The sequence below is a fragment of the Xiphophorus hellerii genome, chromosome 7, assembly GCF_003331165.1.
Source record: "Xiphophorus hellerii strain 12219 chromosome 7, Xiphophorus_hellerii-4.1, whole genome shotgun sequence".
NCBI classification, from domain to species: Eukaryota; Metazoa; Chordata; class Actinopteri; order Cyprinodontiformes; family Poeciliidae; genus Xiphophorus; species Xiphophorus hellerii.
This window is the reverse complement of record NC_045678.1, coordinates 24,860,509-24,887,235: the sequence shown is the minus strand read 5'-3', so window position 1 is coordinate 24,887,235 and position 26,727 is coordinate 24,860,509. Positions and strand designations below refer to the sequence as shown.

The 26,727-nt window shown below is 37.7% G+C and overlaps 1 protein-coding gene and 1 long non-coding RNA gene across 8 annotated transcripts in view; both read right to left on the bottom strand.

Moving 5' to 3' along the window:
• The window catches only part of myo1b (myosin IB), a 73,815-nt gene that overhangs the window by 38,058 nt on the left and 9,030 nt on the right, over positions 1-26,727 (bottom strand). For 5 of the 6 annotated variants that reach the window (XM_032566946.1, XM_032566947.1, XM_032566948.1 and 2 more), the window contains exons 2-4: positions 23,344-23,490; positions 20,548-20,663; positions 4,180-4,274 (exon numbers count right to left, since the gene is read on the bottom strand). In XM_032566946.1, coding sequence (XP_032422837.1) covers positions 4,180-4,274; positions 20,548-20,663; positions 23,344-23,469 — 337 coding nt within the window. In that variant the 5' untranslated portion in view covers positions 23,470-23,490. Of the gene's footprint in view, positions 1-4,179; positions 4,275-20,547; positions 20,664-23,343; positions 23,491-26,727 lie in introns of those variants that run through there. The other variant, XM_032566951.1, reaches the window with a different exon arrangement.
• LOC116722728 (uncharacterized) lies at positions 1,405-4,173 on the bottom strand. 2 transcript variants are annotated; one of them, XR_004339827.1, is made up of 3 exons: positions 3,242-4,173; positions 2,819-2,893; positions 1,405-1,801 (listed from the first exon to the last, which is right to left on the bottom strand). It is a non-coding gene; the product is annotated as an uncharacterized LOC116722728 (long non-coding RNA). The 2 variants fall into 2 exon arrangements; XR_004339828.1 differs by having other exon boundaries at positions 2,819-2,890.

The following is a 26,727-nucleotide window of genomic DNA, read 5'->3' as shown; positions in this document are numbered from 1 at the left end:
ACGAGTATTTTTGAGACTCATTTCACGCTTCCGGAGCTCCCAGATTTGTGTGTAGATGGTGCGTTTACATGCTAGTAGAAAGCTGGGTCATCTCATTGTTACTATGAGTCTAGTGTTTTTATCCTCTAACTGTTTCTCACTAAGTGCCGAAGTGGGAAATACGTTATTCGGTGGAAAACTGTATATCTCAGCACTTCCTTATAATATTCCAAAAATTATTTATAGACATTGTGCATTTTTGAGCGGTACATTAGACTACGTGGTCTGAAAAACGACCACTGGTTGGCAGAATGGTTCGCTGGCCGGAAAAGTAGGCAGGCAAACCAAGAAGCAAGACGGAGCGTCCCGGTGGTCTGTCATCAGAAGTAAGTAGAAGTTAAACCTGCAGGCTTTGCTCTCCGATTATAATGAGACATTGAGTAATTATAAATAATTTCAGATTACGTTTTATATGTCTGGTACTCTGCCCTCATGTTTCTGTTAGCGGGAGCTAATGTTTATGTGAGCTATTCTAGGTTAGCTGCTCGTAGCTAAGTCCGTGTATTTTTAGTGTCACTGCTTGTGTCACTCAGCACAGTTTGAGTCTTCAATCCATAAAAATTATCTCTGGGTGGTCATTACAGTATCTGTTTTGCCCAACAGGTTCCAATCAAATTCCTAAGTCATGTTGCTGACTGATATTTGTATTTATAGTTTGCCTTTTACTGTATTCACTAAGTAAATATAATTTGAGTGAAATAAATTGCCTTTCGATTTTAATTCATTAAATTTATATAATTTGATAAATTATAGAGATAACATTTTATATTTATCTCTACAAGGGACAAAACGGCTGACTGATGGATTGGGTCTGGCGTTATTTTACTTTCTGGACGATCAGAACCTTTCAGATCTCATCTACCCTCTGAGCCGATGGAACTGCTGCAGGAACACACTGATCCTCAAATCCAGGCATCGATGTCTGGTGTCCTGCAACATTTAGATACGTCCTGGTCCAACACACCTGAATTAAATGGCTGCTTAGGACAGTCAAGTTCTCCAGAGTCGTGCTAATGACCTCTGACCTCATGATTTGACTCTGGTGCGTTAAAGAAGAGACATCTAAAGGTTGGAGGACACCGACCCTCCTGAACTGGAGTTAAAGCCCTGCTGCACAATTCTCACTTCATTGTAATCAGATTTACTTGCATACAGTGGAAACTTTACCTGTGGTGAGTTAGATGAGGAATATTCATAGTGTCTTTACTTTAAAACCTTTTTGGTTTCCATTTGTTTAAAGTAAATTACAAACATTTACCCATAGTTTGACCACTGCTTTATGACAGAAAAAAGTTTGATGTCGCAAATATATGATTTTAATAGAGGCATCACTCGATTTATAATGTAGAAAGAAGATGACAAAAGTGTTTTCTGAATTAACTTTAATGTTCATTTCACTGCACACAAAGGACAGATTAAATACTTAAGATTGCAACAAATCTGTTGAATTTTCAACAAAATAGGTTCAAATTAACATGGGTGGTTTCACAGCTACCTAAAGTTAACAATTAAATGTCTTAAAACTTACATGGATGTCTAAATATTTACTATAATCAATTAACAAAAGAAAACGCCATAAAGCTGTGTATTCAAAGCCGACCATGGACAGGCTCTACAGATTAAGGAGACACCATAATGTCTACCAACAGAGCACATTAACTACTGCAGTGGGTTGGAAGGCATCTTGGTCCAGTCGACGGCACAATTTAAAGCTTGAGGTTTTGGTGTTTAACCTCCCAGAATCTCAGCTGCTGCAGATTGTCTGAAGATGCAGAAAAAGTACAAATATACAGTTAGTGTTAGAAAAAATTATGTTGATTTTCCTGAACAGCTGATGCACCGACAAACCTGACTTTGACAGAACATTGCTGAACCTGAAAATTACTTGAATCATCACAATGTATGTGGAAATTTTTCTTTTTATGTTAATCAAATATGTATGCATTAAATGTTTTCTACAAAGGCTATTTTTGCAGGAGTGCTTTAAATAAATGCATAATATATATATATATATATATATATATATATATATATTTTAAGTATGTGTTTATTAGCTGTTAATTGTGTCAAAATATCAATTGAGAAAGAAATGTACTTCTTGTGAAAATCTAAACCATCTGAATACATTTTACCATTTACATTAATCAACTTGAAATGAAGGCAAACAGGAACAGCAGGTTTGTCCTGGTTTGCAGATGAGGTATATATTTGTTTAAGGGCCGATGAAATGGGGTCTCTGTGGATTTCAGAGATCCAGACACAAACACAGTTTACTCTGAATATTCTGGAGGATGTGTGAATAGGTCTGTCACAATGAAAAATTTTACTGTATGACAAATTGTTCCAGAAGTTATCTCAACAAACGATAATATTGTTCTATTGAGACCATTTTGTAAGTAATATAATGGTAATGACAAAATAATAATGCAAGAACACAATCTCAAATGTCATTAAACTTTAAATTCTAATGAATATTTAACTCTGGAACTGGAAGATATTTTTAATATCCCAAAAAAAAATTAAAATCGAATAAAATGAATTACAAAAGTCTTTGTAAACAAAATTGCCTTTCAAAATAAGGGCTAGTTGAGACCAAGGTACCAAACTGAAGACTTTTATCATCCAGGTTTTGGTAGAAAGAGAGAAAATCAGGCCATTGGAAATGATTGAGTTTAATTACTCATCCGATTAATTGATTTATTGATTATTGTGACAGGCCTATGTGTGAACATCAGACTAAATCCTTAAATATGTTGATAAGTCAACATAAATGAAGTACCTTTCAGTTCGTTCTGGTGAATAAAGTCTAGCAGCAGATGATGTTCCTACAGGTCCAGGTCTACCTTCAATACTGCTGGAGCAACAAAATACGGTTTCAGTGACAGTGACCAACATACAGTTTATAACTGTCATAGTCTCCTGAAGATGCTTGCCGACTTCGGCATCATAAAACTAGATCAACCTGGGTTAAAGTTAAGACTGAAGATAGACTCTCAAACTGTGCTGAGTGTGACACTAAAAATACACGGACTTAGCTACGAACAGCAAAATTAGAATAGCTCACATAAACATTAGCTCCCGCTAACAGAAACATATGAGGGCAGAGTACCAGACATATAAAACGTAATACGAAATTATTTATAATTACTCAATGTCTCATTATAATCGGAGAGCAAAGCCTGCAGGTTTAACTTCTACTTACTTCTGATGACAGACCACCGGGATGCTCCGTCTTGCTTCTTGGTTTGCCTGCCTATTTTTCCGGCCAGCGAACCATTCCGCCACCCAGTGGTCGTTTTTCAGACCACGTAGTCTCCTGTACCGCTCAAAAATGCACAATGTCTAAATAATTTTTGGAATATTATAAGGAAGTACTGAGATATACCGTTTTCCATCGAACTAACGTATTTGCCACTTCTACACAAGCAGCAAAAATAAGATGACCCAGCTTTCTACTAGCATGTAAACGTACCATCTACACACAAATCTGGGAGCTCCGGAAGCGTGAAATGAGTCTCAAAACTACTTGTGCACTCGTAACCGGATCTGTGCGTAAATACAGTTTTGTGTGTCTGTATACCCGTGCGTACTTTTTCAACATTTGTAGGGGTAGGAGAAATTTATTTTCTTTTTACGGTTTACAATTCATGTTTCACAGACAACTATCCAAAATTACACACAACGATGCTAACACTAGTTACAAATCCAGTATTACACAGGCACAGATACTTTTACACACGCACAGATATTTTGAGACCATTTTTACTCCATACTCTTTCAGTTACTGCATCAATACAACACGTCACATAGGCAATCCATCTGTGACTAAGGTGATGTGCTAAAGAAGCCCAACTTCTTTTGTTGGAGACCTACAGCTTGTTTCTGGTGTTTCTCATCATCTTGAGGACACCATAGATTTTCTGTAGGGATCAAGTCAGATCAATTCAGACATCAAGAAACCTGAATGTTGTTCTTCTTCAGGTCCTACTGAAATGATTCATTTAGAGCAACAGTCCATTTTTCTCCTTAGCCCAAGTAAGATGTTTCCATTTTTTCTTGATGAGAATCACCAATGTTCTACTTTAAGAGCATTTACCTATACATAAAAAATAGGGGTATACAGAAAATGACTGTTCTCACCAGTTTTCCCAGCTCCACTCTCCCCAGTGATGAGAATACACTGATCCTTGTCCTGGTCCCTCAGTGAGCGATAGGCCTCATCTGCCAAAGCATAGCTGGAAGATAGAGAGAAAAATCTGTAAATCTCCATATTTTAACTTTTCAGCTAGACAGTAAATTTGCCAATTTAGGGAGAAATTTAGAAGCAGCACTATAAAAATAAATTCAGAGTAATGGAAGGCTTTTGCACCAAGCCACATGGCGTCTGCTCTAATCAAAAGCATGTGGCTTCATCGGAAATTAGGTTGCATCTGCAGGGCATCCGCTACACTGGAGCGGTTTGCAGCTTTATTTAGCGACACTGCCTGGTTCATATTTGGGATTTGGAAGCACAGTTGTCCATTTCCTGCTGCTGTTCTGAAACATGACTACCAAAGTACAACAAGTCAGCTATTTGAACAAGGATCATTTAGGGATGGGCAATGCAAGAAGTTTGGACAAGGCCTCATTTATCATAGAGTAGAACTGTACGCTTTTCACTAGATTTTGTCCACACTTATGCCCCTCTTTCCTCCCCCCCTTCTTTCTTTGTTCATACCGAAGCAGATGTTTGCATAATGTAATTATTAAATGACAGTGGAAACAAACCTTGATGGATAAGCAAAATGATGCAAGGGGAGGGCTTTTAATACAACAAAGCTTATTGTTGCACATTCCAGGACACTTACACAATGGGAAAGAGGGACTCATTAAAACAGTAACACTCCCACCAAATACAACAACATTTCATTTGTTCCCTTCATGTGGACAATACCTTATGAGAAATGAAGAGGTGGGTGTGAATAATATGTGAACCGCATCATAATGATCAGTTTTTTAAAAATCAAGTCTGTAAATCTGAACTTAATAGACCCACTAACATGCATCACTAATGATTACAGATTATACAGCAACTCAAGATTCTACCAATTATTTTACACATTACCAGAAGAACTGTCTTAAATGTAGTGGGCTTTATAATTTGCTAGGTTATTCAGACAAGGTAAAAACAAAGTTTGTACAATTTTGACAATATTTAATAGTTTACATGGCCAACTTAAACTGAACATGTTCAGAACATTAAACTGATCATGTTCAGAACATTAAACTGAACATTGGTTTATGCAGTTCCTTCACTGCATTGTTTAGGATCATTTCTTTAAACTTCTTGATTGGCAGTACTAGGCATCTCTTTACCGTTGGCTACCTTTAGCTCAACTTTCTAACAAAATGACATTGTAGTACTTTTCAGATCCTGGCTCTGGAAAGGCCAATCCTAGTTATATGACCTAGAATTTCAGATTGTATTGCATGGTAGGTTCTAATTTGAATTTTAAAATCCTCCGCACCACCATCTGAGATACATGTCCCCAACACTAAACATTGACTCAAGGGAAAAACAAATCTTTGGCACTTTCAGTTTCAAACGCCTTGCATCATGAAACCAGTTACATTTTCATACAAATCCTGATAAATTGTAAGAGTCACACTCCCCCCCCCCAACATGTTGACTATACTTCTCAAAATGTCAAGATGCATCAGATGTTACTCTAAAAGAGAAATATTTGTCCATGCTCTAGCAACATCATTCAGCTTCCTCAGCTCCTTAGGACCATGAAATACCTCACATCACCTTCAAATTGCCTTATTCAAAACACAAACGTCATTTAAGCACCTTGCATCCAGAATCTTGATCTTTCAGTCATATTCTACATTGAACAGGTGAGTGCTGAAATGTGATTCTTTCTATTTAGTGGTCCAGGCATGTTCCAACAAAGGTCTGTCACCACAACAAACAAAGCAACGACCTACTAATCTCATACACCATTCTACCATCACATATTAAAGACACCACTTACTGGAAGCAGAGACCCATAGGAAGAATGTTATGTTCATGTTGAGAACCACAATCTCATTTAAAAGCCAACTCTATTACTGAGTTGCACTCCAGTGCAAAACTACTCAAGGGAACATCTAAGGTGTTGTCTAGAAGATTAAACCAATCTAGAATGTCCTCAAACAAAATAAAGATGAGACACTGACCTCGATTGTCCCAGAAACATGTTTTGTAGATCTGGAGAAGGCTAAATTTAGATCTATGTTTGGATGGAGTTTTATGGGAATATGGGGCATTAGCTGTCACTACTTATGGGCGTCCAGTTTCTGTATTACAAAAAGGGTTGCATCCACAGTTTTTGGTCAAACCGCTTTCTGGTATGATTTAGTCTGTGATAGGAATGCCCTCAGTTACAGATTCAGTCTGTGGTTCTAATTGATAGGATCTTGGGGCATAATCACAGCGCAAAAAAACTTTACCTAAAACTATTGTTTGACACCAGAATAACTTTTTCATGTCCTAAAAATGGGTAGCGCACAATTAAAAAAAAATCAGAGAAACAATTATCACAGTAACTGCTGGCTAAGTAACACATGAAGTAATTTGGAAGGAATGCTTAAAAAATTTCCAGGTGTCCAATTTTGTTTGCTTGTCTCGAGGGTTGGAGAACTTGTAATCTCCTAGGTCTTAATATTGCCATTAATCAAATATTTATAAAGTACAAAATCTGCAAGACATGAATGCAGGAAGGAATTCATGACATGTACAAACACTAAGCACTACTGATCAATCTCAAAAATAAACTGTCATAAAGCATGTCGTGTCTTGATCCATGCAGTTGTAAAAGGTATCAAGGCATCAAAAATATAAGCTTCTGATTTTGTAGCCTGATTCTACTCAGTAGCCTCAAAAACATGGCAAATGGGTCATGAACAATCCAAATTTCAAATATACATGACACTCAAAATATAATAGATTAATGTAGACAAATTAGCAAAGTTGGAATACATTTGCAAACGTTTAGTTCAGTCTATGCTGCTGAGGCCAGAACTTCTAGCGTATAATTACATGCTGAACTAACAATGAACCTTGATTTGCAAAGTGGTTGATTGCTGCTTGGAAACATTGCCAGAAAGTGTGCCAGAGATGAACAGCCTGATGAATGCAATCTAGACCTCAATACCAAGTTGGAGCACAAGCTGGCTAATTAAACTAAGGGTTCTGCACTGTCATACATTATTTTGAGTCAGATAAAACTCAGCTCTACTACTAAAAGGCTTACATTCCAGGTGACTAGATATTCTGATTAAACAGTAGGCATAGAGGATGTTTGCAGGGCTGCCTATAGCTGTCATTCTGTACTAGGAAATGTCTGTTACCTTTGCAGAAATTGTCAAAAATCCAAGAAGATTGTTCTAACAATAGAAGTCAAAAACCGTCAATGCGACAATGATGTGGCCTTGCATCCACTTTAACGGTGAAAAAGCAAAATTTACACCTCAACAAAGTGGTTAACTATGACAAAAGGCTTGAAATGGCACTGAAGCTGCTTTGAATTGTTTGGCTTTGTGATCTTTATTTGTAAAAATGTAGCTAACCATTTTTCAACCATTTTTTAAATTTGAGAATCTAAAGAGCACAAGCCTTGTTTGTAGTACTTAAAGTATACAAGAGTCTCTCTGAAACAGCACGGGACCGTACTTTGTACCAAGCGTTTATTGTCAAAAGTTACAGTTTCAAAAGTTAAATCTGTCTCTATGGAAAAAAAATGTACTTTTCATAAGGCACAAGAAAATATCAGAGTAACCTGTGTTTGCTCGAGCTGCATAAGACTTAGAACAAACAAACAAAAAACAAAAAAAAAGCAGTAACCTCTCCCAAACTTGTTGCTAAACAGTGAAGGTGCAAGCAGACAGTCAAATATTTGCTGGTTTCTATGTCTGGCTATCAAAGTTCTGCAACTTCATACAGCAAAATAGCAAAATTGATATTTTGGGCAGAAAGAAATGAAACTAAAATCTCCCAAAATACAGACATTAAATAAATTAAATATGTATTCATATGTGGCTTTTGAAAATAACCTCTAAGCAGCCATTACTACTTCCCAACACATCCACATTCGAGTTAAAAAAAAAACTTTACAAGTCTGAGATTCCAACCTCAAATTTCTGCTGCAGCAAATGAAAAAAAATAAAGACTCGACATCACTCTGATCAAGTTCATAATAAAATGCATTTTATTTTTCCATGAATCCATGTCTCAATGCTTCCATTGCACGTGAATTTCTCCACTACAGAAATAAAATGTGCTTCAATAATGCATGTTTTTATTAATATGACCAAATGCTGCAAATATTCGATCACATTTCTCCATTTATTTTTGATTTTGTGTAAATAAAACCTTTTAACCTTCCCAACATGTTACACAGCAAGAACATCATGTTGTCAATTGCCAATTTACAACAAAGTTCAACAGAGCAATTGAGCAACTGTACAGCATAGGCCTGTCGCGATAAACGATAAATCGATTAATCGTACGATAAATTAAAACTATCGACGTCATTTTAATTATCGGCATTATCGTCTCTTCCGGCCTTTTTCTCTTTCTGTTAATGACACTGAATGAAAAAAAGGCTCAACTCCAGTGCTCTCCACTGACGCCCCCTTCCTCATTTCCTCAGTGTAAAGCCCAGCGCACACTGCACGATCTTAGAGCTGTCGGCCCGTTTTCAAACCCTGACAGGCCACACATTAGCCGACAGAAATCCTAGGTATAACTGTTCGTGTGGTGTCCAACAATGGGCACAAAATAATGGCTACAAGTTCAGTTAACTAATTTTAAAACCAGGCATTAATCAACGCTTTACTACAATCTACCTGCAATGCATGTGGCTAGTGTCAGCGTAAAGTCCTGCCTGAATGAAAATCATTAGAACCTATTTACGTCACGTTAACGAAGAACAGCTGAAAAGTTACCGGGTTTATCAACTGTGGTAGCAATTTCGCTCCAACTCCTCCCCTTGTCATTTCTATATTCTTTGCATGTTGAATAAACATTAATGTTGTTTCCACATATCATCTCCAATGTCCGCTGGACTTCGGGTTGCGCCGTATCAGCTGTTTGGGATTCCCCGACGTAATTTCCCCTCAGAAAGCGCGGAGGGAATCTGCGCTTTCTGATTGGCTGCCTGTCACATTCAACAGGCTGCGTTAAGCTCCCAGTGGGGAAAACCCCTACTTTTGGATCGGAGGACGATCTACCGTAACACACCACACGATCTTAGAAAGACCAACGTTTTAAGATTGTTGTAAAGGGAAAAATAGGAGCAAAAAATCATGTAGTGTGAACTATTGCATCAGGTAGTGGATGAGCCCATCTTCTCTATTTAAATCTAATTATTACTGAAGGGCAACATAATATACAGACTTCATAATCTGCACTATTTTGGTTGAATGCAGTATTTATTTCCACTTTTACTTTATGTTGTTTAGTTTTTTTTTTCAAGTGAGTTTTTTGTTAATGGAGACTGAGAATCCATTTTATTTTCGTTTTTGGTTGTTTTGTTTATTTTGTTTATCAGTTCCAGTGTTAAATATTCTTTTGAAAATAAAGTGTATCTATCTTTGGCAAGAAATCGCATGGATTATTATGTCATTTCCATTAAATCAGTGTAAAAAGGTCTTCAAACAATATTATCGTTTATCGCAATAATTTTTGAGACAATTAATCGCTCAGCAAAATTTGCTATCGTGACAGGCCTAGTACAGCATAATGAGTAGGCCAATTGGTAAACTATGGAAAAAGAGAAAAAGGGATACAACAAAAACTAAGTGCCATATTGACTGGATTATGCAAACGTGTATTAAATAATGGACCATAAAATTAGGCGTTAAAAGTTAACCAGTGTAAATTGGCCATCTTTAAGCATTATTTCAACATTTGTTACCAGTTGTACAACTGAATTGCTTTCTCTGTTTATTCAAGCTAAACCCTGATTTATTCCACGCCCATACAATTCCTGATCACAACCCAACCCCTGTTCCACCTCTATGCCAGAACACCAGTTTGTGTGGTCGAGACTTGCAATTGGACATTACGTCACTGCCAAAAAAAGGACAGCACAGCAGATGTCTGCTTTGTGAAAACACTCCTTGTGCCTGACCTGATCCTGACAATGAGCAAGCCATCATGCAATTATTGCACCCCCAGACAGCAGGAGTTTAGAGGGGGTGGGCTGCCCCATGAGGCCCAGTGGTGTCAAAAGAGGGGGGAGGTCTTTCTCTAGAACACACACTATCGAAGGATTTATGAATAGCCATCACTAATCACAATATGAATAAGGGTCAGAAGAAACAAGCCACACCTACAACTGCATTTAATTTAAAGTCTTAAAGTGAGAAAAAGTTTACGACAAAAACGTCTGTAGGCATAGACACATGTAGACAACTAGAGTAGCAAAAATTATTTATAGTATGGAATTACTTTATCATTAGGGCCCTAAAGGCAGCCTGAGCAGCAACTGGCATATAAATGGAAGACAAAAATGATGAAGCACCAAGGTCCCCATCAAAGACTGAGGAAGCGGTGAGTATGGTGCCCAAAATCCCAGAGGTCTCCCAGATCACTGCGCGTAGCTAAGGGTGTGCATGTGTGCATACATGGAGGTGGGGGTTAGGCAGGGATAAGGCCTTGGACTGTAAATGCTGCTTGGCACCTCCCCTTCACATCTGCCTGCAGGCTGTAATTTGGACTTGCACGTGGCAGCGGGTGAGCACAAAGCCACACTGGCATGAGGTAAGCAGCAGAAAATAGTCTCGTCAGTTCTTTTCCCCTTCAGCCTCTGGTAAGTGGGGCAACAGGAGAAGATGATGGGCCTGCCGATTGTGACCTGAATCTTAAGAAGGGTGGAGTGACCGAAAGGCAGAATCAGCACACTTTATTAGCATTTACAAATCATGGCTTTAAAGAGGTAATCTATGGGTTGGTCTGATGCCTACACAACTACTTGAAGATGACAAGCCCTTTAAAAAAAGAAAAGAAAAAAAAAAGCCTAACGTCTTTCTCAGAGGCACTTTATCATACCGACACAGTCCGCTCACTTCTAAATGTTGCACAGCCATTATTTTCAAAGCACATCATTTGTTGGCAAATATGTCTGTTTTTGGCCATACACATTCGGGGGCTAAACGGTGGCCTCTGATCTCAGCATGACCCAGTTTCTCCAGAGCCCTCAGGAAATCCGCCTGGCTTTGAAGGAACAGCCAAGGAAGCAACTTCCTGATGCTGATGACCAGGTGGAAGAGGGGGGTGGCTGTTACAAGAAACAGACACAAATATGGTGCCACCAGACAGCTTAAAGACCAACCTACTGGAGTAGTGGCGTGGGGTGGGGTGGGTGAAGGGGGCAAGCTAATGGATGGGGTGAACACACACACGAAATGGATCTTGGTTGTGACAGATGTTGACCATCTGTGCAAAATGATTTGCTATAAAGAAGGTGTTAAGCAGAAGATCACCTTATAGGGGCCCAAATGACAAATGAGCTGAAAGATGAGCTTTACATTCAAGAGGAATCAGAAAGTGATGAGTGCAAGGTGCACCAAACAACTTTATCCTCTCTAAATTAAAAGCTGCACAGCTAGAGATGTCTGATCAATCTAATATTCACTAGAGGCTTTCAAAGACCTCCCATCAAACTGAAGGGGTTCAGAGCTTTAATTTTATGTTGGTGCACACCAATTTAGTGTTCCACAGGAGAGGGAATCCACCGACACCGCCAACTGTGTGATCCTCAAAAGCAGGAAATAAGCATGCAGTGCAAGGTAGCAAAACATCCTCCAACAGCTCCCTGACAGGGTCTCTGAGCCTCATCAAGCAAGTTGTGCCATTACTTGGACAGTATTAGACTCTTTTATAAAGATCTCATCTAAATCAGAGCCTGTTAGATCAAATTAGTTGATCTAGAGTAAAGCCCATGGAAGAAAAAAATAAAATACTTTTCCAGCATAAATTTATGCCAATTTAATTGGTTATATTTCATAGTCAAAACCAAAGTTTAAAAGAAAGGCCTACTTGAATAAATAATAGGCATGAGACCTAGGGCTCCAGAATTTAAAAAGCTATATTGTAGCTTTTTCACTCCACAAGAATATTGAAGTTGTAATTGCAATGGATCCATAAGGCCATTCTATTTTTACTCAAACAACACTTGCACCAAGTAATTGGTTGATGGCTAGAATTAGCCAGTTTACTAAGGCTAGTCAGAAAACCAAAAATGTAATATTTCTGTCAAGTTACCACACCATTTGGAACTCCTGCTAGAACACACAGACAACACTCCTCCACATGGAAGATAAAACAGCAGAAAGAAAGCTCAAATTTTATTTAATTTTTTTACTCAGATGAGTCAGTTTAAGTAGCATCAAGTATTAGTGCTACATTGCTGGGTGAGGGAAAATTTCACCATTATTAATACTGGTAGCTGTAGCTCTTAAAAACAAATGATCTGCTTACAAAAAAATGAAATCTGTGTAAGCAGGTCAAGGCTTCACAAAAATTGAAGCTTGCTGTCTGTGTAGAGAGAGTGACTTTATGGATCTTTATATAATACTACATTTATTGCTCCAATCAATAACTGGCATGCATTATTTAGACAATATGGGGCATTGGCTAAAAATCTGAACACAATCATTAGGCTGAAACATTTAAGAGATAAATTCTGTTGCATAAAAGTTAAATAAGGACAAAAGAAGTGGAAACGTTTACAGTGGGGATGTAGCAAATGGCCCACAGAAGAGAATAGCTGAATGTGATCCTTCTCTTCATGGACACTGCATAGCATCATGGACAGACACACAAGTGCTGCATAGCAATAAGCACTGAAGCCAACTATAACACAGAATCAATAAGCATGAACTCAAAGCAGCCAGAGGGTGTCCATGTGACCCTCTGAAACAGAGAGGCTCATTTTGGTTCCGTCACGCAGCTTGGTGGGTGGTACCATGTTCCTAAAACTGTTAAAAAAAAAAAAAGTAAACACCGATAAATGATACCAACACTATTCATGCATATTTTGCTATGGGTTATGCTAACCCAACTGTTGGTTGCCCTTCCTCAGGCTCTAGTACTGGTCCAACACACCAAAACTTGTACACAGCTTGAAATGTAAATAAAGTACACTTGCGGTACAGATGACAGCAAGCTACAAGCAAGATTCATGTTATGTGCTCTTTAATTAATGGGAGTAAACACCAAATATAGGATAGATGAGGTTTCATAGTGGAACGACATTCTAGACAGCGCCTCTTCTCAATGGTTCCTTTTAGTATGCCTCACATTTTATGATTGTGCAATTTATGAACTCAGATAAAAGCTCAGTACTTATTTTCATTCTGAATAGAGAGGGTTTACAATGGGTCTTGGAGAAAACCGTATAAAGAAAGCCCCAAACAGCAATAAATGATAAGGCCGACAATGTTTAATCAGTGTCAAGTTAAAGAAGTTAGGAGTTAGCTGCACCATCCTAGAAAATATTTGAGGAATGCATAAACCTTCTATTTTACACTACAAACATTGTGAGGGTGTAAGATACAACTACCAAGTAGTGAGTGATTTAATTGTGATTAAATTAGTAAATCATTAGATCTAAAAATGTGTATAATGGAGAAGCATGTGCATTGTCTTTAGATAAACAGCTCTACCTACAAAGTATTTATATAAAAGACTCATAATTAATCTTTTATATAAATAAAAGACTGGAGTCTTTTCACAATGAACCAAAGTAAAGCACACAGACCCAAAGCAGACCGACAACACTTATTGCAACAGCCACCAATCCCAACACATCAAGCGCATAAATGCAGTTCGGCAAGATCCTGATCCAAGCTGACAATCAAGGAATCTACAAATTGGGCCACAAGTTATTTATGCTAAAACTGTTCCAACAAATCTAGCCAGAACAAGTTGCATGCAATTTTGCCAAAAGGCAGAAAACCACATCAACTACCCAACCTTGAAGAGGAACATATCAGTCAACTACTTTGTCAGATTTAACACCAACCACACCTTGGTAACTAGAGGAATCCAGGGATGTGTTTGTATGTATGTGGGTAAGGCGTAGCTATAAACATGTGCAGCCTAGATGAACAAATATCACTAGATTATAAATTATAGCACAAGCTAATTAAGTACATTTTGCATTTTCTTCTTGGGTTGCAAAGGTGGGAAGAAAAATGAGCAAAAGCTTTTCCATCATCTCTCTCTCCCTCTAGTTTAAAGCTACCAACGCCAACACACATGCTGCAGAGGGCTGAATCTGCCCACTTCAGTCAAAAGGCCACTTCAACAAGTGCCTACTCAATTCTACCTACATACAGGTTCTGTCCAACTTTTCTAAACCCTTTTCAGTCAGTCTTATACACAGATCAACAGCAACAGTTTCTATTGGTCAAACAGCCATAATCTGCATCCAAAGCAGGATACAGTCCAATACAAAAGGAATTCATAACACTTATCAAAACATTTGTCTTTATAGATCAGAGTTTTACAATTGACAGTAACAGAACAGTATCAATGTCGTTATGCTGAAAATGATTCCAAAGTTCATTCTTCCAATTGCATACAGCACCATCTTAAACATCTCGCATCAAAATACAATGTCTGAGATGAGAAAAGATAACTAGACAGTTAGTATGGTGCTATAAAACTGCCTGTAAAGGTTTTTTTCAAGTGCAAATGTTAGTGAAATAAAAATATTTTTATATATCCATCTGTATGCACAATATATTTTTCCATTGGCTCTGTACAGTATCACTTTTGATAGCAATCAGGATATTCTTCAGGTAAAAAGGACTTACATGAAGAAGAAGAAGAAAAAGAAGAAGAAAAACAAAATCACCTTTTTAAAAATGGTAAAAACCTATTTAGCAAAGACAATTTTCTTAAAGAGAAACTTTTCTCCAGCTAGTGGTCATTACTTCTACCCTGGTCCTATACAATCCATTGAAAATGAGGCTCCTCTAAAAGATTACTCCATTTGAATTTTGATCCATGTTGCCTTAGAGATGGAGGCCATAGGTTGCATTCTAAAATATGCAATAGCAGCAAAGATTGATTTTAAACGATTAGTGGTCCGTAATCTTAAAGAAAATGCTTGTATTGAGGGACTTTGTTTATCATGCACTTGTCACTTACCCAAAAATAAACAGTTGTATTGAAAACATTTCGAGGACGGCCATTTTAACTGTCCAACAGCAAAAGAGCCTCTTTGCTCCAGATATTTGAGAAATACAATATTGACTACCAAACACTCATAACCCCCACAGAGAAATTATTGCGATAATCTGTCATATCCACTTGCTTGACAGCTGGAAGCCTTGACATACATTGCAAAAAGAGCCTCTTTGCTCCATTAGCCCCTCCTGATGCCTCTCTACGGCCAATGTTCTAGCGGCACTAAGTATTGAGCAGGGAAGAGCATCAGGGTCTCAATACCTCATTAAACATCGGGATAACACGATCCCCCCCTGAGAGCAGGAACAAACTCCACACATGTCCACCCCGACACACACTTCTCAGTCTGTGCCTGTTTTGGGTGGCAAGCAACATACAACAGATGACTAAAAGCCATCTGTGATGGTCACTGATTAGTTCATCTGTAATGAACCCAATGCATTTAGAAAAGGAGGAAAACACCTGCCAGTTAATTATAGTGGTGGCTCATCTGGCCAGAGGATCTGCTGCTGAACTGGTCGAAGCTGTGACTGTTGTATAAAAAGGCGAAGATGGGTGTGTTTATGTCTCATTAGAAGTGACAAAGAAATGGTTTCAAAAGGCCACAACTTTAAGAAGTTTTACAATGCATCAATTTGTGACTGAATATTGAACGTTAATGTTCAATATTCAGAAGATGATTGTATTTTAGGAGACATGGATTTATGGTCTACATGCAAATATTTTTGTGATTGTTGGAGGGACAGTATCTTCTTGATGCAGTCTGAAATATTTTAGGGGGTAAAATGCTTAAAATTACAGAAAGTGGTGAACAAATTGTGAGGGATACAGAAATATATTTGCCTGTTTTCTTTAATAGTTGAGATCTAATTTCTTTAGTCAAAAAAGGAAACAAAGGCCAACACTGACAGCTCAATTTCTTTCACTTAGTGAAGTTTAGCCTACTGTTGTAATTTGGTAGAAAACATTGAAATACCACAGAAGTTTCAATATATTCCTTTTCATTAAAACAAATTCTAGTTCAAAATTTGTTTTTTCTTTGAAGTACTGATTGTCAATTAATTGCATGCTAAATTGGATTATGCAGACAGACACTTGTGCAAAACGGAAACTAATGGCTGGGTGCAAAACTGTGCCAAAGAAACAATACCAGAGAGCCTGCACACAAAATCACTTTACCTTGAAGTCATTTAACATATTGAAACATTGTAAAGCAGCATTAAATGCTCTCATCTTAAACAATAGCCTGGTTTCTATTAATGTTTTAAGTTTGAGAACCTACAATTGTAAAGGTCTGTAAACTACCACTACCATTATGTGCAATTATCCACAAGATTTCAATTGGCTCCAACACTCACATCAAAGTCTGATGCATGAAACAGCAGATGGTCGATTACTTTGAAGATTACTTTTACTCTGGCATTAAACTTTAGGGTCCTTTTCATTTGGTAAAAGAATTTGTCCGTAATTCAGAACAAACTTTCTTTTACAAGGTTATTGGCTGATTATCTAGCTTGTACATTCAAACTTGTACTTTATGCATTACTTGGCAATTGGTTCACATAAATACTGTCATTTTTTAGCTCCAAGTTTTGTCTTTTAATATAAATATAACATAATGCAAAAATAACTAATTGAGTGCAATCTTCAAGTGAGCAGGTAGGCAACTCTCCTTTTTACAGCTTTTATCAACACTGTATAAAATAGGAAAATTAGAGTGCTGTTTGTAAATAAATAACCACTGAAGTGGATGAAACCATTAATGCACTTCTATTTTCAGGGATGAAAACGCATCATTGTTTTTGAAGAGATTAATTTGCATCCCATTTTTCTGATAATATCAAACCCAATAATGCTGATAGACTACATTTTTAATTATTTAACATTCCTTTAAGTATGAACTGCTCACCTTTCTGATTTATTGGCAAATATTTTCAAAAGCAAAAAGTTTCAGATAGTCAAGGAATGCAAATATGCAGTTACTCTGAGCTGCTCAGCATGGAGTTTCAAAGGTTATTCTCTCCCTCAGCAGGACCCACCTGTCAATTCCAGCCTTCAAGTCTGCAGATAAAGCAACAATATTTCAGTTTACACAACCTGATGACTTAGCAGGCACAGCCCTGGCCAGCAAACTGATAAACATGGGCCCAAGTTAGTTTTTAAAGTAAAATGTTCCTTTTGCTTTTTTTGCATTACAGTATGCAACTGTAGCTTTGGCACATATCAGACTGACAAACACTTTAATCAGTATTTAATATAGTATGATGCCCCCCCCCCCGCAAAAAAAGACAAAAAGAAAAGAAAAAAACAAAGTCTGATCTGACTTTCTGTTGCAGTTCTAGCTGCTGCAAATAGTGCTGTGAATCCAGTATAATTTTATTAGGGGTAACAGTAAGAAAATAAATCTTTCCTTATCGCTCTGAAAAGTGCAACTGAGACAAATTTTAAACTCATCAGAAGCCTTTCTCGTCTGCATTTTATACAGTATGTTTTTTTTACCCGAGATGGCTTGGACCATTAAGCACATGTAGAAACACTTGTTTTTGTAAAGATGCACAAATTAAGCTTTCCTGAACCAATGACTTAGTTTTCCTCAAGTTAGAAACTGCAGGTTTATTTTAACAAGTCATTTTTCTCATCCGTGTTGAATATTTCATCAAAAAGCAGAAAACAGAAATGACAAGAATCCAGTCATCTCTTGAAATGACTAACTTATGTTTAGAGGAAGCTGGTGCCCACCATCTGAACACGCATCTGCTTCTATGAAGGTTAACAGGTCTTTACATACAGTACATGCCCACAATCTTTGGGGTTGTCTTAGAAGTACTGACCTTGTCTGCAGCAACATGTTGGGAGCTTCTGATTTTATTCTGCAACAACTTTTTAATGAGAATCAAAGGCATAAAAATATGGAGTAGACCCAGCAGCCCCTGCAGTTGTTTTAATTAAAACTCAACACTGATCCACTTCAGCATTGGCCAGTCTCTGTGGTAATATGTCCCTGAGTCAGTTGAAGCTCAGCCATGCAAAAAAATGGATTATATATATATTTTTTAAAAACGGTAGCTTATTTGGTTTGGAAGAATGATGCACAATTTCAGGACTGACTGAATACTGGACTGAACTGACAGTGGCAGAAGTCCATTAATGTTTATGCTCATGTTGGTTTTTCAGCCATAGAAGCCAGCTAAAAATTCAATGCTTGGCAGAAACAAAAATATAAAACTGCAACAAGAACAGTATGGTCAGGCCAATTCTGAACAAATCCTTTAAAGTTAGAACCATTTCTACCCTGACCTGCAGAATTCTTGTGTGACTAAAACTTACATTTGCATTTATGAAACACTACCCAATCTCCTTTGAATACAACCGAGTAAAATATATTCAAATTAAATTTAGTCTCTGTCAAGACCAAAGCAATTCACTTGCATTTAACCATCTGAATATTGAGTGACAAAACAAAATCAAACTGTGTGCCAAACAACAACATGGATCATTAGCTAATCTATGGATGACTGAAAAGGCCAAACCTGAATCCTATAGAAAGTAAATTACATGATGTGCTCAAAGTTAGATTGATGCTTTTTCAATCAGCTGACTGAAGAAAAGCCAACCCTTGCACAACTACCTCCTGCCAATTTGCTTAATGGATTTAGCAAGACCAAATGGTCAGCATGAATGTTCTAAATTCGGTACAGACAGTTTACGTTGCATGTTTAAATACTTCAACAATGCCAACACATTACAGTCTGATTGTACTGTACCTGGTGAAGTCAAATTTTAACACCACAATAAATATACTGTACATGCTAAACTAATCAAAAGGCTAAAAAAAAATAAATAAAAAATTTGAAATTATTTTTGATTCCATTAATATGCAGAAATTGAGCCCATTTCAGACAGAGCAGGGATAGAACCAGCAATCCATCGATTGCAGGACAAACTCCTACTGCTGTCGATACCATCTCCATTTATGTACAGATGTACAGTATGTCCCTAGTTTTGACACACGTAATCAATAGGAAACTTACAATTCTGATTTTGCCATTCTTGCCCTGTCAATCAATTGGAGCCCTTTAAGTAAACATATTGGTCTGATTTCAGGCTTTGAACTAAAGCAAAATGTCAAGTCAACAATGACGTTTCTATACTCTAAAAACTTCTAACCTTGGAATATGAATACTTGAATTACTTCAGTCCTGTCCATGCAAGAGTGGTATTCTAAAGAGGCACAAGTCTGCAAACAAATGGAAGTTTTGAAAAAGTTTTTCAGGGTTCTTGTTTTAAAAAATACTGGTAGAGCAGCTAAGACAGCGTCACAGTGACACTTCACAAATAAATGATCATGCAATGATCATTTCCCTACAACAACATGCACCATAGACCTTTAGTCAGTCTAGCATTTCATTGCACTAACCTGGTTTCATTCAAGCTTGAAGATGGTTTTCATGTCTTACTTTTTAAATGAAGATATGTTCAGCTTTTATGAATGAACATAATCTTTAACAGAATCTCAAGCTTTCTGCCATTTAACCTTTGCTTGACATCCAAGTCATCTTCTGGAAATGTACAACAGAATGTACCACTGGTAAAAATGATCAACCACCAAACAGCAACTTCTACGCACAAAGGTTCAAGTATAGGGGAAGGTTCAAGAAAACTGAAGCTGGAATTTTTATTTTATTTTTTTTTAAATCCACCTCTGCGAAGGGAGAAAAACTCACCAACAGTATAAACAAATGAGCAAAAAGAAAGCTTTAAACTGAACTGATAAAGTGTGAATCACTAAAGTAAAGCCAAACAGCTTGTTTATGTCTGGAGGCAGATTCTGTGTTGGTACAAAGGTATATTTGCTCTTCCAGCCCATGTCTCTGAGGGTCTTTGCAGCCGCCTAGAGCTATGACAAGCTAATTGACAAGCTGGGCTTTGTTTTGTCTTGGCTGACCAGCAACAATTCTGAATTCATGTTGCCAATGAACAGATGGCATGCTACAGCTCTGAATGGCCAGCAAAAAAATCACCTTGTGACTCCATAAATAGGAGGCTATGTTCCTCTGATCCCAGATTCCCCAGAACTCAACCATGCTTGTTACAATGATGATCCCAACAAAACTTCACAATACATTTCATCTCTTGTGAATATGACAGCTTCTAGTCCAGCTCCTAGTCATTGTCAGAGCTCCAAATCCTTAAACATCCTTGTCAAATTCAACTCTCAGTTGTACAACTTCAAACTTATCCACAGTTTGTGACTTTATAGAGAAATAAGAGAGTCAACTCACATGTGGGGACTAAGTTCATAGAAGTTTCTGTTGCGATACTCCTCCACTTTGTCTGGCGTGTAGATGGGCAGGGACCTGTAAGGGTTCAGGGAGATCACCACACTGCCAATATATGTCTAGAAGAGAGAAAAACAAAACAAAAACAAAAAAAACAATGTAGTTACTTTGTCTGTATAGGGTACATTTTCAGCTTTGAACAAAGAGCTTCTGGTCTATGTGAGAAAAAAAAGCATTGAGAAGGCAGTGAGTCTGCTCCTTCTCTGCTGAGTGTTCATATTCTGTTGTTGAGGCATGCAGCCAATGCCTAAAGTAAAACTGAAGATCTGTTTCACTTTAACATAAAATTTGAGGAATCTCCACTTGGCAGAAAGAGGTGCTGGCTATAGGCAATGGCTAGTATATGAGGAGCAGCATGTAAACAGTATACATGGCATCAAATTATGTGCAGTTTGATTCCAGTTAATGCATTTTCACCACTTTGTTTCAAATTGTAGGAATAGATGTTTTAGAGGAAGGTCTCAACAGAACCCAACTGAACAATAAATCATGGCGCCTCTGCATGTATTCAACATGGATGCCGAAATGTAGAGAAATTATTTACCCCTGTTATGTTGTGTGTAAAATCTGGAAAAGGATGTAGCTAAAACCAAGAGGAAATATTGGCCTAAAACCTTTTTTTGTTTTCTGATCAGTGCATCTCAGGTTGTGTCTGAATTTGCATTGTAAAAATAAAAAATGTTTACATTTTTACTTGTGCTTTTTATATGGAATTAAAGACAAAATGTGATTTTTAGAGTTACTAAAGCCTCTCTAGATATTTATTCAGAAATCTGCATCTTTGGCAAGTTCTCCTACACACCAACTAGGGCCAATAACCTCCAGGTTATTCATGTTCAAGCCCCACTTATCACCCACAAACATTAAGAAACAGTAAAACATAATTAAATTCATGATGTCCAGCATGTGGGCAGCTTTTTATAATCCTAAGTAAATGTTTTCTCTAGTTTAAATTTATATAACAGACTATCTTTATGTAACATCCAAACAGGTACAAAACAAATAACACTTGTCAGCTCCATCTGAAAGGTAATGCAACCAGCTATCATCTTCATCATCCTCCTACACACAAAACCGTGCTCTGATGACACTTTCAAACATCAACCTGAAACATTCTCTATGCTTTCCATGGTAATGGCTGTTGCATAAGCCACTCTGACATGAGTGGAGCATGGCCTTCCCTGTGGCAACACCACAACCTCCCACAGCCTCTTGTTGAACAGCACACCAGAGGCAGTGTGAGGTCTGTAAAAGTGCGGAGGATGCATACAAGAGGAAAAGGCTCTGTGCAATGTCAATAAAAGTATGACATGTTAATGAGAGGCTTTCTTGACCAGAAACAGAAGGGACAGGATAGAAAAACAGAAAATCTGAGTTGCATATAGCTTTGGGAGGCTCATTATAACAACAAATTCCACTGAATGACACGGATAACTTTGATTACATCCCACACAGCAGATCAAACTTTTTTCTGTTCAATTCATGAAACAAGGATGGCGTTTTATGTCTTTTAACACTTAAAAACAAAAACTATTTGAAGCTTTGCATTTTTTTCTAAAAAAAAAAAAAAAAGGAACAATGGAAGGGGATGCAAAGAGCAGAGTATTTCTATATTTATTTTGCCACGCTATCATACTTGCTATTAGCATCAATGAGTTCTTTTGTTTCTAAGCAACCTTAGAATAGCATGAAAAAAAGAAAATTGAACAAGCACATGGCATTTTAGGCTGAAACTGATACCAGTTGGTGGTCCATAAATCAGATTTTTACCAATTAGTGTCAAGATCTAGGACTTTTTTGATTGAATCTCTAATGGAGTTCACTTCATCTCCTGATAATTTAATAAGGAACTAGAGTAACTTTGCAACAAAGATGACTTTTTGCACCTCTGTTACACCTCTCAAAACTTGGTACTTTGAGAGATCTTACTTTTGGCCAGATACAATCTACTGGTGAAACAAGTTGACTGTCTTTTCGAGTTTCTACAAAGATTGTTGTTATATTACCAATTACAGTTAGTTTAAAGTAAACCTGTCCTGTGCAGTCACGTGCACAGGATGCAGGGGGGAAAATCAATTTTCAAAAAGTAAAAAGTTGTAAAATGCAGATTTATTGGATAAATATAGGCTGTTGAACTTTTTCTGATCAGCAGTCATCTTTCATTATAATTTTGCCATGTCTTTTATTTGGTTTTCACTTAATAACTTAATGTATGCTGATATACAAACCAACTGAGGTATATTTGATTTTTTTAAAGAGAATCTCTTGAGAAAGGGTTGTATTAAAAAGAATGTTTACGAATGACTGATTCCCAGGGTGCTGTGGTGCCACAAGGGTAACACAACCCTTATACGATGCCTTAGTGTTAGAATGACTGATTCACACCACTCCAACACCTCCTAGTGAGCTGAAATAAGATTATATCGCTACCAAGGCCTGAATGTCTCACAATACCTCCCATTCTACGGATTTGCTAATTGTTAAGCCAGCAAATGTGGTCTGTGTATCTGGAGTACTTATTTAGCCATGTCTATTTAAGGTCAACAAAAGGGAAACGTCATACAGTACATTAGAAGGGTGTGTAATTTTTCTTTGAGGTTGTCTTTTTGCTTCTTTGACAGGGAAGGCTGAAGTCAGGGTGTGACCAGTTTAGTCACACTGTTAATGAACCAAGAGAGAATTAACATTACCCTCCAAAAAACAAAGCAAAAAAAACTAAACACCAAGACGCCTACTTACATAGATCTCATTGTGGTCAAAGCGCTTCTTCAAGTTCTCCAGAAATGAGTCTTCCGTAAGGGGCTCCAGGAGGACCATGTCCCCAACTCCAATCATGTTGTCTAGAAGTGATGTTTTCACCTCCATCTTGGCTGCCGGTGTCCCCTCCTGAAGAAAAAAGCAAAGCAAGCAAACAGTATGTTACACTAATATTTATAAAAAATAAATTATATACTGCAGAATTTTGTCTTACAAGGAGAAATAAAGCAATCCTTGCAATATTGCACCATGCCCCCAGCCTCCCACCCCCAAACGTATGACAATTTTCAACCTGGAAAGTCAAAAATAATGTTTTCCAGATGAACAGAGACACCATGCCTACGCTAAGGACTCCAAGGTCTATGGTGAGAAAAATGTCAGTAAAACGAAAAGGTTTTCATATCAACAATGTCCTTTATAAAACCTAGATGCACAGATGTTACATGTAATTTAAACCAAAACCATGATTTACATGTCTTCTGTTCATTCAGGCTGACAAAGACCAAAAGTTTCAGCAGATAAAAGGAAGGTGAAGCATATCTCAGTTGCTCCATTTTATTCCTTTAGAGCTATAACCTCTGTCATTGAACCTATTGGAAATTGAAATGTTATCACCCTCAGAGGTTTTTACATAAACTTGTAATTACGGAGATCGTCATTTTAGTAACACTAGCTGTGCCAACTGGTAATAAGAGCAATTAAAATATTAACTCCATAGTCATTTTGTCACCAATCATAATCAATAAATCCCTAAAGCTGTAATGGCAAACAATTCAGTTTTGACTCTAGAGGTTGATTAAAACCTCCTTATGAATAACCCTAATTTCATCATAACACAAAATGAGATGTTTTATTACTCAAATGTTTGCCCTGGAGTTTCAATTTTTAAACAGAAAATGGAAAGAAAAATCTACTGCATGCATTTACCTTGCCTGTAATGCCATTTTTTGTTGCAGTTTAATATTTTCAGCTTGTGAAGAAATCTGGGCTGGGATGAACCATGACAAAGACTGTGCAGGATTTGGCAGTTTTGGGCCTTGTGTTGATGCCCCATCTCCATTTTTAACTGTGATCCCACTGCTAAAGGGCTGGAGATAAAAAAGAGGGGCCCAGTTATACCCAGTGCCTTAATGTAGGGCTTTGCTGCACCAAAAACCTACTCCCTGCTGTAACAACAGACTGTGCCCACAAGCTAAGTGGATAAAGCCGTATAGTGATCTTCCATCTCTGCACAGCCACAAACTAAAACACCAGGTCAAAGTATCTCTGCCCATCCATCATTCTATCACAGCTGCCAAAGGACATAAGTGATTGTTCTCCCGGCCAATCAGATTAAAATATAAGTATTTTAGATTGCGCTTCCAGGACTTAGAAATCATTTATATGCATCAAACTAGATTAGTGGTGCGTAAAAAGCAGTAATATTTGTGGATATAATTTTGTCTAAGTCAAGTTTTGTCTAAGTTTTTATAGGGCCAAGGGAAAATCTGATTGATCTTCAAGGTGCATCGCCTTCACCCCTGTCAAGTTTCAGTAGAAGTTTAGAAACAGCTTGATGCTCTGGGGGACAAAAATAAAAAATAAAGATACCCTGTGAAGACTTCTACTTCACTGCTCCCCCTGTCTTCTCTCCTCCTGCTGTGTACAGGGTTATTAGCACATAAAAAAAAGTTGTCCAGCTCTTAGTAGTTCTCAGCAGTCAATTTCCAAAACTGCTTGCTCACTCAGCATGAAGGGAACACTCTTTAAAAAGTCTGGCTGAGCAAGTCGAGAAAGAATGGTGCAAATTATTTGGACTCATTTGCGTGCAGGACATTTTAAATGACTTCACTGATGCCAACCGCTTGATCTCGACTGTAGAATCTGAGTGGGAGGGGCTGAAATTTGCTTACTTGTCAGTTTGTAGAAATTGGCTCATTTGTTCCCACAAACAATATAGCGGAATGATGGCATGGTGCCAAAACATTCCCAGAGATGCTCATGTCCACCAGCTGCTTTGGTTGCCTGCTCTGCACTTTTGCACTTTTAAAGGCAAGCCAACTTCTTTCAAGTCAATGAGTCTCAGGAGAGTGAAAACAGCAATCGGCTGCTCTGATGTCACCATGTCTTTCCGTGCTGCTTCATAATGATGTTGCTAATGTTCTAGACAAATCTGTTTAGGTTTTCTATAAAGAGACTGTTGTATTTAAATCTCTCAATCATTTGGAGTGCATCTTCAGTGCAGTTGCAGTACATGTAAATTTACTTGATCCTTATTTGTTTAATGACCTCCAGCACTTGAGGCCATGTCTGCTGCATTGGCATCAACAAGTAGGGCTTGATGTTTTTTAATAGTAGCAAGTTTTCACACTCCTTGAAGCTTCATATTTTGTCACGTGGCAATATCAAACTTCAATGTTTATTAGATTTTTATGAGCTAGACCAACAAAGTGGTACACAGTTGTGAAGTGGAAGTAGCATTATGCTCAAAAAGTGTGGCATACATTTGCATTCAATGCCCTTTTGCCCTGAAAACGGCAAATATATTCCCGTGCAATCCAGTAAGTAGTTCACCTTCATGCAATTACTCTGCATTTAGCTTCATTATACACATCCCTGGTCAAGAAAATCAGTTCAGTACCACAGCATTATCCTACCACCACCATGTTACATGGTGGGAGGTGATGAGTCAAGGTTGCTAGTCAACAACAAAATGTTCTCTTGTCAGATTGGTACAATCTGACAAGAGAACAACCGCTTGATCTCGACTCTGAAGAATCTGAGTGGGATTCTTCAGAGTCGAGATCTGACTCGACTCTGAAATGGATGAGGTCAGTACATTAAACGCTGACCTCATCCATTTGGTGTAATCTGACAAGAGCACCTTCTTGCCACCCTTGTATAAAAAGTCAAATTTGTATTCCTTGTGACCAGACCACTTATTATCCTGTCAACAGCTGAGTTATGGCTCTCTGCATCCCCTCATGATGTTTTTATGGGATTTTTGGTTGCTTTTTTCCCCTCAACAACCTAAGCCAACTTGATGGGTTTGCAGCAGCGATGGGTTGGAAGAATAAATGGACAAATACAAATACTTTGTATTTTCCAATTATAATAACTCAAGGTGATTTTTGAAGCTTTAAATGTTTCAAAAAGTGTACAAATACTGCAGACACTGTACTGCACAGGTTCATGACAATTAATGTGCAGTTGCAGGTGTTAAAAGGGATGCAGCCAACTCCCCACTCTTGGTGAAAACAGATGCTGAAGTCACTTACTGACCTGGGGGAAGAACAAGATGTGTGAATGTCTCCAAAGTGCCTGGTCCATTCTTACCCAAAACACACTACATCTGTCTGCAACTTGGAAACCTTTCATCCCCCTGTG